The sequence below is a fragment of the Heliangelus exortis genome, chromosome 1 (genome assembly GCF_036169615.1).
Source record: "Heliangelus exortis chromosome 1, bHelExo1.hap1, whole genome shotgun sequence".
NCBI classification, from domain to species: Eukaryota; Metazoa; Chordata; class Aves; order Apodiformes; family Trochilidae; genus Heliangelus; species Heliangelus exortis.
The window spans coordinates 98,600,031-98,613,082 of NC_092422.1; the positions used below are offsets into that span (position 1 = coordinate 98,600,031).

The following is a 13,052-nucleotide window of genomic DNA, read 5'->3' on the forward strand; positions in this document are numbered from 1 at the left end:
TCTTAGCTGAATGTGTGGTACCCGCAGTTTCTTAGTCCATCAGAAAATGACAAATGACAACAGCACTTTCCTCTTAGAGCTGGCCCCACAGAGGGAATTGCTTCATGACACCAGCTGTGTCTCCCACTTAAATCAGAGCACTGCAATGCAGTGTTAAATAGCTGAAAATTGTTTTGTTTCCTCCTATAATAGAATCTTAAAAGTGTTTCACCTGTCCTTGGTATTGTATAAGATAATACCTCTGTGTCTGTCTGTAGGTTGGTTGTGGCAGATGAGAAAGATAGCCAATAGGTCACTGGACTACTTTGGTTCATCAGAACATGAGATGGCTCATTCTTTCTTTGCTCAATTCAATATTATTAATTTTAAGGAAAAACTGAATATGGTATGCCTAGACAAAACAGTAAGATTGTTTCAAGGATTAAGAGTATTTGGTTAAACTCTGGCTCTGCTGAAGAACTGTGTTTACCATCAGTTTCAGAGTAGCTTTAGTTTTTACCAGTCCTTACATTCTACACCATGAATAACAAATTTTCAGGTTTTCTAGGAAGTTACGTAGTGTATTCTTTGCTAAAGGAGGGGAAAAATTTTCTTCTTAAGAGATAGTACTAACTGTACTGACTCATGCTTTTGTGCTATCAGTTAGGTGATTTCTAAAAATGAACATTCAGATTCTCAAATAAGCAAATAAAACACTAGCTTTATAGAAAAAATGCATATATATGCATGTCATTCCAGTCAGTACATAACTGCAGCCATAAAGCACATACATTCCATTGGAGTATTGATACATTTAAGTCCTGTATCTAGTGCAAATGCCCATATTTTACCTCAGAGTAACTACTGGAAAAAATAGATCCCATAACCATACAAGGTGATCCAAAGTAACAAGAGAGCTAAATCAGGAGAGACAGAAAGTTCCAAGTGTTGATACTTCAGCGACAAGCACATTCTCTGATGTGACACTTAGAATTTCCAGCCTGCTCACTCCTTCAATGGCTCCAGAAAATTCTTACATCATTCACAAAAATACATTCCATAAAGTGATAGAAGTGATAATATGCTTCACAAGTAGATGAAATTATTCTGTTTTCATTAGATTTCAATATTAGTGGAATATCAGGCTTCCATGACTTGGGAAACCAACTAGGCTTTTTCCTTTATTAGGAAAACTTTATTTTCTTAAATGTTTCCTATATTTTAAATAGTAGTTTCCTCTTCTAATGGGTTGAGATTAAATAAAGTATCAGTATACTGTTTGCATCACACATACCAAGAATATGAATCTTGAACATTCCTTTTTTAATAAAGTGCAAAGATTAAAGAACAGATTTTTCTAAAAGAAAACAAACAAACAAAAGAAACAATTTCCACAGTATTAATGCGTCTTTTTCTTGACTTTACATTTCTTGTAACTTTGGTCGTGCTCTCTTTGTCTCATTTTGTCATCCTCAATACTAGTGTCACTGTCACAACTTTGTTGCTCTCTCTTTCTTTTAGAGGCACTTTCGTCCACCTGGTGCACTTCACAGTCACTTGAATGTGGCAGGGCCAATTCAAAAGAACTCTGTACAGACTTAAAAGTTGCAGCTTGATTCTGATAGGGAGAAAAGGGTAAATTTGAAGGCAGTGTCGGAGTCATCTGAAAGTAAGGCAACTGTTGACCCATTGGACTCTGTACTGTGTACTGCTGTGCTAAAAAATGGTTCATCTAGAGAAATAGAAACTTGAGTTAACATTGTAAAAAAGTTCTGAAGAGTTTAGAATAAAGTGGGTTTTTTCATGCATTATGGCTTATATAATTAAAATACTGATAAATTGTAAAATAACATTTTGAGAATAAGGCTTACATATTTTATTATATCAACTAACATAGTTGGAAAAAGTAGACAATTTTTTCATGGCAAACTTAGAACAGATATAATCTGACTTAAGATTAAACAGCCACTTAGTCCTTGTGTAAGGTAATCAAACCTGACATTCCTTTCATTTCTTAATTTCTGTATTTGATAAAAACTTAACTGCAGTGACATTAATGTAAAGACATGCACATCTACATTGTTTCTAAACTGGTTCTAAAAACTAATTTTAAGGCTAATATGCAACAAAGCATTCCATCAAAGTATAGTGAATCCATAGATCAAAGCACCTGGAACAAAGGAGGAAGTGCCCAGCTTATTGCTACTGTATCCCTAAAGTAAAGAGTCCCTTTCATGCAAAATGCACAGCCCAAGTACAGAAATAAAATTACAAATGCCAAAGAGCAGCTTCCTTCTGAATGATAGTAATGAGAAAAATGATGGGGAGCATGTCTTGAGTAAACGCTATGTAGAGGAAGACTCCAAGAGAGTCACCTGTCTGGCTCACCCAAATAAAGATGAGGTAGATATGTGAAGGCTTGGATGCGACAAGACTGCTTCCTGCTGAAGCTGCAAGGAACTATATTTTGAGACATCCTGCAACACCACCCCTTCTAGCCAGCAAAAAGTGAGTTGAAGTTGGCTGTGTGTGCAGGTCTGCCGAGTCTGGTCTCTCAGTGTCTATGTACTACACTGTTACTGAGGAGTGAGTTCACCAGTGAGCACCACAGGGGAGATAGTACAGTCCTGAGCCTTCCATGAAGAATTGAGGGGGTGGAAATGTTTGTGCAAGCACCAGCACTTCTGAGGGCACAGCCTGGGAAGAGGGGACACAGGCCACCACCACATCTGTGCAACAGATCCACCACATCCCTGTGCAACAGGGAACAGACCCTCTCACTTTTTCTGCTCAGTCTGCTGCTAGCAGGAGTAACCTGTTCAGACTTTTCCCCTCTGCAGTTACAAAGGGCTGGCCATTCCCCAGTCAGGCTGCTTGGCAGCAGTCCTCTCCACAGGTGATTCCTCACATAAAATGCTGAATTCTTTGGTCCTACCAATCCATAGTCATCAGATTGAGAAGCTCCATTATGTGTTTGGTAGTGGGGTCTGGCCCACAGGTTGCCTTCTGAAGAGACATTTCCCTTTGCTTTGTGGAGTATCTCAGACAAAAGAGATTCAGAGAAGAATGGCCTGATGCTCCAAAGTATGTTAGCGGGGAAGTGGAATATGGGATGTCACTGTCGACTGGTGAGAAAGTAAATTAAGAATGTAAGAACTGCAGGGATATGAAAAGCTTTAAGTAACAGTTGTTGCCCTAACTTAGGCAGTGGTGATTTTGTTGGACAAGTTTTAGGTTTGGTTTTACAACATGTCAAACCTCTGCTGGGCATTTCTGAATTGAGATAGGAGAACCAAGAGTTTCCCTGACTGAATTAGGTGTATATGAAGAAGCTACTGCTTGCACGATCATAATTTCACTAGGTTCACTTGTCTCACCAAGGGAATTTGGTCTGGAACGCAGCACAAGAGACCTCCATCTGTAGACTTTGGCATTTTTAGACTCCCTAAGCTATGTTTCTTTTAAGAGATTCCCGCAGTTAGAGAACAGTTTGGTTTAGCAGATACTCTGTTACAGAGCCCTCAAATGCTAAAAGAAATAGACCTAATGACATAAAAGTTAGCAGCCTAAACCATATTAGATAAGGACAGTTGTTTGCAGAAATGCAGAATACATTCAACTTCATGAGAAAAGCTCTCAAATTTTTAGCTTTTAAGGTAAACTCACCATCTTTTGAAAGCCTAAATATTCATGAGGTAAACTATTGTTCGCTGGAAAAGGAGTAACAGGAAGTGGAGGACTTCCATAGGGTTCTTGATACCTAGGAAACAAGCAAATGTACAAAGACTAGACATCTATAGCATACTGCTAACCAAACTGACTTAACTCTTGGGGTGTAATTACAATATCCAAGAGGAGAACTGAGATATTAACAACTGGACTTCCATGGAAAAAAAAATTAGAAAAGAAGGAAAATACATCCAAATGCTCAATTAACGAGTAATCCTCACAGATACTTAAGTGCAGACAAAAAGGATTTCTGCATTTCCCCAATGGGAGTTTAGCTTCCACGGAGTTCTGTTACATTTGAAAATAATGTTGAAACACTGGAAAATACTGAATCTGTGGTGTTCAGACTTCCATTACATGAGGTTTATACCTATGCATTCATATATTCATGACAGCTGCTTATACGTATATACACAAAAAATACAGATATCAACTCAGCAGGGTTTAAAAAAAATAGAAAATTCAAACAAACTGAAATTCTGGCAAGGTAACAGACATTAAAATAAAGTGCAGTCCATTGCAAGTCATCAGTAAGAATGCAATTAATGCATGCAACAGCTGTTCTAATTAAATGCCTAAACATTGCTCTGACATACCAGTTGGTTTTCTTAGTAAGATTTTTTTAAAAATTGTAATAATACAGGTGACCTTTGTTACCTATATGAAGGTGAATATAAGTCAATAAAGTTCTCATAACCATGCGTAGGGCTGTTTAGTTCTGAAGAGTAAGAACTCCCTGTAAATAAGACAAGAGCATAATGACTATTCAGTTACAACTATTCAATTAGCAAGTTAAAAACACAGTAAGTGTTGTGTGATCTGTAGTGTGCTTGTGTATCTAAGGCATTGTATTAAAAGTAATGTGCTATTTTATGGCAGATAATCTATAGCATTGTTTTATTGTTTAAAAAGGTCTGTTTATCATTTATTCACTTACAAAACCACAAATCAGGGCTACTGAAGAAATAATTTACATTCAGTTGCAGACATGGGAGTTGCTTCAGATTTTAAGAACCTTTTAAAGTATTCTACTTAAACCCTAGAATCATTCTGTAAAGCCTCTGAAGCAAGGAGTGGCACAGTACACAGTACATAGTGGGAACAGGAGTCCTTAACATTTGGGTTGCAAATGGTGCCAGACCATTTGCTTTATAGAAGGTTTACTTTCATGAATATAAAATGAAGAATGCAATTCTGATTTGACTATATTCTACAAGCTACAAGCCCTTCTATTTAAAACAAATTTTTATACTAAAGCCACTGTTATCAAACAGCTTGATTGCTGCTGTGCTTGCTGAGCCAATTTTTCCTGCAGACAGCAGGTTCAAATTACAATCTGATTCCTAAATGTAATCTGGCATGAAAGCCTCTGTTGCTGTTTTTCCATACAATGTGATCTGAACTGGGTTGCAAGTTATGCTGTTCTGAACCAACTGATTGTATTCTTTTAGCAAACAAAAAATACAAAGACTGGATTCTCCCCTATGCAAAGGCCACAAGATTTTGTTTCTTAGAGAATATTCACACTAATTTTGTTCCGACTACCAATCAGCATCTTTGTGAAAGACTGTAGGATTCAAAAATAGTTATTTAAAAGGGAAAAAATGATAAAGCCTTAATTATTGAGTTTACTAAACGTACCAAACCGATACTGTACTTTAATTGGTCTTCCATATAAACGGATTCCATTCAGCAAAGCTATTGCATAAGGCACTGATACTTTGTGCTTAAAGCAGACAAATCCAAAAGACTTAGGTTTGCCTTCTTTGTCCTTACAAATCGTCACTTTGGTTAATGGTCCAGCCTGAAAGAAATTTGTATTATTTTTTCACAGAAAGTAACAGGTTGATACTTCATTCTGAGTATTTCATAATGATATTTTGCCATAGTAAGTGTAAATTTTTCAGTCCAAGAGTCTCCTACTAAATTTTGAAATGTCTCTCTACATTCCACAGGCTCCAATCCTGAGCCTTTGACAAATAAAAAACAGCTTCGCATATGCTAAAAGAGAACCAAGCATCAGCCCATGGGTGATGTTTAGTCATTAATGATCATATTTTAAAATTATTTTTTAAATATCATGATAGCTGCTGCAAGGGGAAAGACTTACTTACTGACTCCACAGGAAAAAGTTGTGTGTACAGCTGCCAGTACAATTATTACAGAGGACTTTTGCACACCTGACATAACTAAGCAATTAGAAGCAGCTTTGTAAAAGTGACCAACTTTATTGACACACTTTTATTTAACTCTTGCCTAAATTCCTAAAAGTTGCAGAAACAACACTGTGGGAAAGTAATCCACAAGCAGTGCTTCTGGAACCACCACCTCATCACAAGTGCATGGCGAGGCATCGAGACTTTATGACCTCATCAGAGAAAATACAGTTTCTGCACCCCCCAAAAATACTGGGCCAGGTATCCCAAAACCTGACCAACATCAAGAAACTCCAAACTCCATCCTCTGGCTGAAATACTTTAATTGAAAAGCTCCATCTCTGCCAACACATACTTTTTCAATCTTTGCATAGGACTTCTAGGACCAAATTAAAGCAGTGATTTTCCATAAATACTGGCTCCATTTTCAACAACACTGTCATTTTCGTAACAGATACCAAAGATTATGGCTTTTCTCTACATAAGATGAAATCCATGTATAAGTCACCAAAGCTTCTTCTCAAAACAAACCATGCCTTCGTACAGCTGATTTTACATAGTAAGAGAGTGGCTAACAGCAGTCTCCTACCACACAGCTCAGGAGTTTTAAGGGTGTAGCAGCTTAACTTCAGAAGGATATAATCTCCAAGTGAGCAATGACATTAATTAAAAAAAAAAAAAAATCAGTAAAAAAACCCAAACAAAAAAGCTATGTCTATATTACTGTGGTAGATGGAGAATTCATGGTTCTGAATCAAAAAATAGCACTCTTTGATAAAACTGACTTGCACTGCTACTACTGAGACAATAATGTACTTTCCAGTAAAAGTCTCTCAGAAGTCATCTACAGCTGCAGGCAAACACAAGTTAGCCTGCAACAGCTTTACTGCAATTGAACTGCATAAACAGTTTAACATAAAAGATAAACACACAGCCCATGCTCAGATGAGGAAAATAAACCATAGAAAGTGATCTACTTTATTGTTCTGCATTTTCAACAAATGGCTGTCAAACAAGAAATCTGCAATTTGTCTGCTGTGAGCACCCAGGTATGATGGGGGGACTGTCATATTATACCCTCCATGTTGTCAGACTAAAGATGTTAAGGATTCTTACCTGTGATGATAATGTCTGATTACCATAAGCTTTTGCCAGCTGTGTACAAACTAACCCTCAATTAAGTAAGATGCTTTTACCGAAAAACAAAACAATTCCACCCCCCAATCCTGGTAAAAGTAAGAAACTCATGTAGACAAACACAAAGCAGCAAAAATAATGTACCGTTTTTTATTATTGGTGCAGAAGGTGATCAGGATATACAGCAATGGATACTACCTAGGTTGTCTTGTGCAGGGAATCTTCAAAATGTTGGTCTTGTCTTTCTAAATATCTTCATATTTGCTGGTTTGTTTTTTTTTTTTGTTTTTTTTTTTTTTTGCTTTTGGGTTTTTTGTTTATTTTTGGGGGGACAAGGGGTTGGTTTGTTGTTTTTAAAGAAGGGATTTCAGTAAGATTTTGAATGTGTTTATTTTTCCTTGGCTCCTTACTGCATTTTTGTTGTTCTGCACTGCACTGCAGATTTTTTTTTAAAAATTACATATACTCAGTCTTCTGATTATATATCGCCTAATGAAGAGGATCTGGTTCTTCAAGAACTAGAAGCAAAAAAGTCAAGTCCTTTGCAGATCAGCCTTTTAAGTATGTAGTCTTCCTGTTCATAAATAAAAATATTAAGAGATTAGAAGTAACAAGATACTTGCTCATAATTTGATGGGAACGCATCCTTAGGATTGTCACAGCAGAAATACTCAACTGTGTACATTCCAAGAAAGGACAATACTGCAATGAGAAGCATAAGCTGCTGCAGCAAAAGACAGAGAAACCTGAGTGAGAACAAGATGAAGGAAAGAGATAAGTAGGAGAGATAAGTAGGTGTTACTGGTATGACCTAAAGACCCAGATAAAAGTCAGCAATCAGACTGTTGCCAATTATGCAGAAGAGGCATGCAAAATGGCACTACTTGTTCTTAGCATTTTGGTACCAAAATTTGTACGGTTTTGCTTATGTCCTGGAATGATAAGCTTTTTTGACCTAAGATTTCCAGTTAAACATCAGACTACTATTGTTTAGTATTGGAAACAGATAGGAATACTGCATAGAAAATGAGGGGGACAAAAACCGAATTGTTTCTTAGCTAATTTCAGGGAAAAGTTTAAAACGCGTCAAAGGTAGGAAGAAATGGGAACAGTTAAAAGCCCAAAGTGCTAGAATACACCAAACAGAAAGGCTTTACTGCAAATGGGGTAGCATGCTGAGGTGCCACCTAGTTAAGATGATTATTAGTGAAATAAAACTGGTGAGTGGAAACAGCAACTGAAATAGCAAGGAAATAGATGATCCACCTCTTTCTTTTTTTGCACACTTTATTTTCCAAACTCACCAGAAGGAAGCAAGGTTCATTCTGAGACAGGGGGAAATTAGGGGATTGGCAGAAGCACATTTATCACTGTGGTATCAGCTAAACTGTGCGGTCAGTCTGGGACCTTTTAGCTTGACAGAGGCTGACTGGGTTAGGACAGGTAGAACAACAAAAAAAAAGGCAAAACTACAAAACAGGCACACCATAAACAAATTCAGAAAAAGCCCACAATCAGCAATTATTGTCGATCCATCTTGAAATTAATGCTTGCATTAGTGATACAATGCTACCTCCTCACCATATCCTCCCCCCTCTTTTCTGTAATGCTTTCAAGTTAATAAGCCTGGCTTAGCCAGAAATGCTGTCAACGTGATATAAAAACCAAAGTCGAGTCAGCATCTTAACATTTTTGTGTCTTTGCCATTTTCTTTCCTCCCTGGCATACCTTATGGCCAAAGACAAAGAATTAAGTTCAGGTCTGAAGAAGGTCCAGCTGCTTGGTATGTTAACATCACCTCCCTGATCCCTCCCCCTGTTCCCGGATAGAATTTTACTATCTTCCCAAGCAATCGTACATAAAACGTTTTCATATAAAGGGCATTTTTAAGTTGAAGCCCAGAGACCCCACCTGCAGATCCTCTTGCACTACTCCGGTAATAGTTTCAGCCTGACTCAGCACATTTTTAGGTGTCACCCTCGTTTTACTAAACCAAGGTTACTGATAAAAAGCCCCGCCTTGCTCCTCATAGATATTAACAATTTAAAACTGTATTTCCTCTTGGGGATTTTAAAAGCACTTTTTAATTTATTAACTTCCTCGCTAACTTGGGGCCCAACTGCGGCACAGCCGAGGACACCACACCGCGGCGGGACACGGGCGGGACAGGGGCGCTCCGAGCCGCGGCACCGGTGCCGAGCAGGCGGAACACGGGCAGTGCTACCGACCCCCCTCGGGCCGACCTCCGCGGCACCAGGCCCCGGGCCGCCTCACCCCGCCGCATCGCGGCGGCTCAGTGTTTGCCGGGCGCTCGCCACAGCCCGATGCTTCGCCTCGCCCCCGACCGGCCCCGGGGACAACACGGCCGCCGCCCCCGGCGGGAGCTCGCCGAGGCCTCCGCCCTGCGGCCCCGTCCCGCCCCGGGGGCCCTCCCTCCACCTGCAGGAAGAGCTCGTAGAGGATCTCCTCCCGCACGCGGCTCTCCAGGTTCCCCACGAAGAGCGTCCGGTCCGCTTCCTCGGACCGCCCCGGCGAGGACATGGCGGCACCGCTGCCGCCCCCGGGTCCCGCTGAGGGAAGGGACGGGACGGAGCGATCCGGCTGCCGTAAAGCGGCGTTGCTAGGGAGCGGGCTCGGTGTCCTAGCAACGCGGGTGCGCGGCGGGCGGGCCCGAGGGTGAGGGGAGAGGGGGCCCAGGACTGACCGGCGGGGCTGGGTCCCGATGGAAGGTTGGGTCGTAGGTGGTTGGTTTTAGGGTAGTAGGGTTTATTGTTTTTCCAAGTGATTGATTTTACAAATGGTTTATTGGTTTTTTTGTTGAAAAAGCGATGTCAGCGTGACCAACGGAAGGGGGTGTTCGCCTCAGCATCTCTGGGGGTGAAGAAGAGTTGAATGGAAGATGCTAACCACTAGTGCTTTTAGCCTTCAGCAGTAAGTAAAGCACTATTGAAAACGATGTCTAATTAAGCTTACTGGGAACATACTAAAGTTAGCATACTCATTTTCATACTAAAATACTCCCTCTTAGACTGGAAGGACCCCCTACTAACAGAGTATCCCTACCTTGTGAGTATGCGTGGTGGAAAGTAGAAGCACCACCGCTTTAACTGGAAGTGCATAGAGTTAGTTGAGCAGTCATGCAAGGGAATGATATCGGCATGCTTAGAGATGAGATAATGGTGAATTTTTTGGTGTGTGAAAGATTGGTTTATTATACATCAGCAAAACGAACCCAGTTCTGGGACAACAGGTACAGGTGCTGCAGGTTGGTGCCAGGAGGGGCAGGCACTCACTAATGCTGTTTTTCTGTAGGCAGCTTCAGCTTTTTAAGATGCTTATTTCATGTTTTCCTTTCCTAGGCTTTCCCTGCCGAGGAAAAGATGATGGTGATGGTGATGGTGATGATGATGATGATGGTGATGATGATGATAATGATAATGATAATGATGATGGTGATGGTGATGATGATGATGCTAATGATGATGATGGTGATGATGATGATGATGTTTATTATTATTGTCAGGCCTGCGTTAAAGTGGGAGACCATTCTCATCTGCAGAGATGCATGACCTCGGGAGAAGGTGTGTGTGCCCCAGGAGCGTTTCCTGCAGGTAAGTAAGGGAGGTGAATGGCCTCCCCCCGGTAGTCTGGGCTGCCAGGCAGTGTCCTTGTCACTTCCTGGGGCTGGCAGGGGCCACAGCCTTAGGAGCAAGGCTGGGTGACAGATGTTTTGAATGCCTCTGAATCCCTCAAGTGCCTTTGTCACCAGTATAATAAAGCGTTGTGGTAGCTGCTGACAAAATACACATGTAAAGTGTCAGATGTTGTACATATCTCAAAATTTAAAAAGAGCTGGCATATGACTGTTGTCTTCAAAGCAGAACTTCAACCAGCCACATAACCCAGTGTTGCATGGTTCCCAAAAACAGATTTCAAGCCACATACAGACATGTAACATCTCATATATATTTTTAGTGTTTTTTTCAAAGGAGCACATTGCTTGAGAAGTAATCGTGCTGACAACATTGAGGAAATACTACTCAAAAATTTTTTTTCCCAAGCATAGATGGTGTGCTTTACCTCAGTGCCCCTTATGTTCTCATGGAGGCTTAATTACAGACTTGTTAAGTCAATTTAGAAAGGGATTATCAATTTCCAGGAATTACAAGCCTCACTGTAGAATACATAATGAGTCTTCAATTTCTTTTAGCTAGTTGGGTTTTTTCCCTATGTAATCTTTAGACAGCTTATTTTCCTAGTTAAACATACTCCACTGCAAAAGCCAGGTGTGATTTCATTTTGCCTAAAAGGGGGCAGCACTCTTAAGCTAGTGGTTACAGATGAGTTTTTCCGAAGAAATGGCTTGAGTCATAAGAGAAATGAGAACTGTTATGAGAATTGTTCTGAGAATGAGATTTCCCCAGATTACAAAATCCTTGTGGGCAGAGACAAGATTAGAAGGGGAAATTCATTTGCATGCGACCACAAATGCAGATATCAAGGCTTGCATATGAATTTGATACCAGTTCTTCACTGGTTTGCATAAGGCACTTTTGGAGCAGGTAACTGAATTTTAGTGGAAGAAGAAAGTATCCTTGAGAGAAAAGCAATGGACATAGAAATCTTCAGTGAAGCAGAGTGGACAGTGCCTGGATTCCAAGGGTCTTACATATTTGTGACAGTGTTCCTGAAACCCTGAGTCACCTTGAAGGATTTATGTGACAGTGGGATGTCAATAGAAACTGCAGTTTAAACACTGACAGTACTTAAGGTTTATGAATTTCCAAGTGTCATTAGTGCCACTGGTGGTGAAAAAACTCCCCTTGTCATACAACAGAGGTGAGTACTTACATGTGAGCTGGGCTTACTGGTTTTCAGTTCAAGAGGGAACTTAAAATTTCCTTGCTTTCCCCCATTCATTTGTAAAAGAACAAGTGTGTATTTATTCACAGCTAGTGGCATTAGGTATATGTAAAGACACACATGTAAGATTTTCTTCTAAGATCAGGTGACTGGCTCTTGAATAAGCATGGCAGTAGTTTACTAGGGCTATTACCAGTTGGTTTCCAGTGGTGTTGAGCTGAAATACACTCTTTAACTTGTATATGAACATGTACTGCACACTGAGCGCATGCTGAGGCTGCCTAATTGGTAGTTGCTTGGGTGCACTGAGTTTTTGTTGCAACCTTCATCAGGATTAAAAACTGAGAGGTAAAGGGCCAAATAGACACTCTATCATTACTTGGTCTAAGTAATATGCAATGTCAGTAGGGCTGTGTTTTTATAATAAAAGTTGGACAAAGTGTTAAAAGATGTGAGATGAAGAGGGAATGAAAAGGAATAAGAGCTGCCTTAGTGAAGTTTACTGAGAATAGGGTTACAAATCTGAGAAATGGAAGCAAAAAAGTAACAAAAGGCTAAACTGAGTCAATTTTAATATGAGTGGACGTGCTGCATCTTTTTCTTGTTGCTGCATTCAAAAGGAAAAAGTCTCTGAAGAAATTTCCTAAACACTGCTGCAGGAGCTTGTTGAGGCTGGTCAGTCATAAAGCCAGCTGAAGGGATAGAACATGTAAAAGTAAATATGGAAACACACACACACACCCTTAACTGTTGTGGGTGGAAAGAAGACCTATACCTTATGTTAAGAAGCCCTGTGAAGGATATGCTATGCAAATAAAAACACATTTCCAGGGTGTGTCTCTGTGATTTGTTTTTATTTCTCCTTCACTGCGAATAATTGGCAGCCAGATACAGGAAAACTGAGCATCCAGACACCTCACCTCTAAAAGACAGAGTTTATCTGCTTCTTTGCCTCACCAGGAACTCCAAGAAAACGAAGTTTGTCCTCTTCTATTTACCTATTGAATTGGTTTGTAAATAAATGAGCTTAATTAAAATAAATGTTTCTTCATTTGTTGTGTGGTTGAGAACACAGAGGGAATGAATTTAAGGTATATACCCAGTCCACCCAGCACAGTGTGTCGGTGAAATTTGTATGTCTCTAAACTCCATCTTTCTCACATATAAGTATTTTCACGGTCATTCTCT

At 40.0% G+C, this 13,052-nt stretch overlaps 1 protein-coding gene and 1 long non-coding RNA gene across 2 annotated transcripts; one reads left to right on the top strand and one right to left on the bottom strand.

Annotated features, from left to right (window-relative positions):
• Positions 1-680: 680 nt before the first annotated feature.
• RBM11 (RNA binding motif protein 11) lies at positions 681-9,542 on the bottom strand. Its single transcript, XM_071755721.1, has 5 exons — positions 9,441-9,542; positions 5,350-5,512; positions 4,366-4,444; positions 3,646-3,739; positions 681-1,711 (listed from the first exon to the last, which is right to left on the bottom strand). Exons 1-5 carry the CDS (start codon positions 9,540-9,542, stop codon positions 1,379-1,381), a joined length of 771 nt encoding a protein of 256 aa, XP_071611822.1. The 3' UTR covers positions 681-1,378.
• On the top strand, positions 8,165-12,936 carry LOC139801473 (uncharacterized). Its single transcript, XR_011728219.1, has 3 exons — positions 8,165-8,434; positions 9,447-9,932; positions 10,525-12,936. It is a non-coding gene; the product is annotated as an uncharacterized lncRNA (long non-coding RNA).
• Positions 12,937-13,052: the final 116 nt, after the last annotated feature.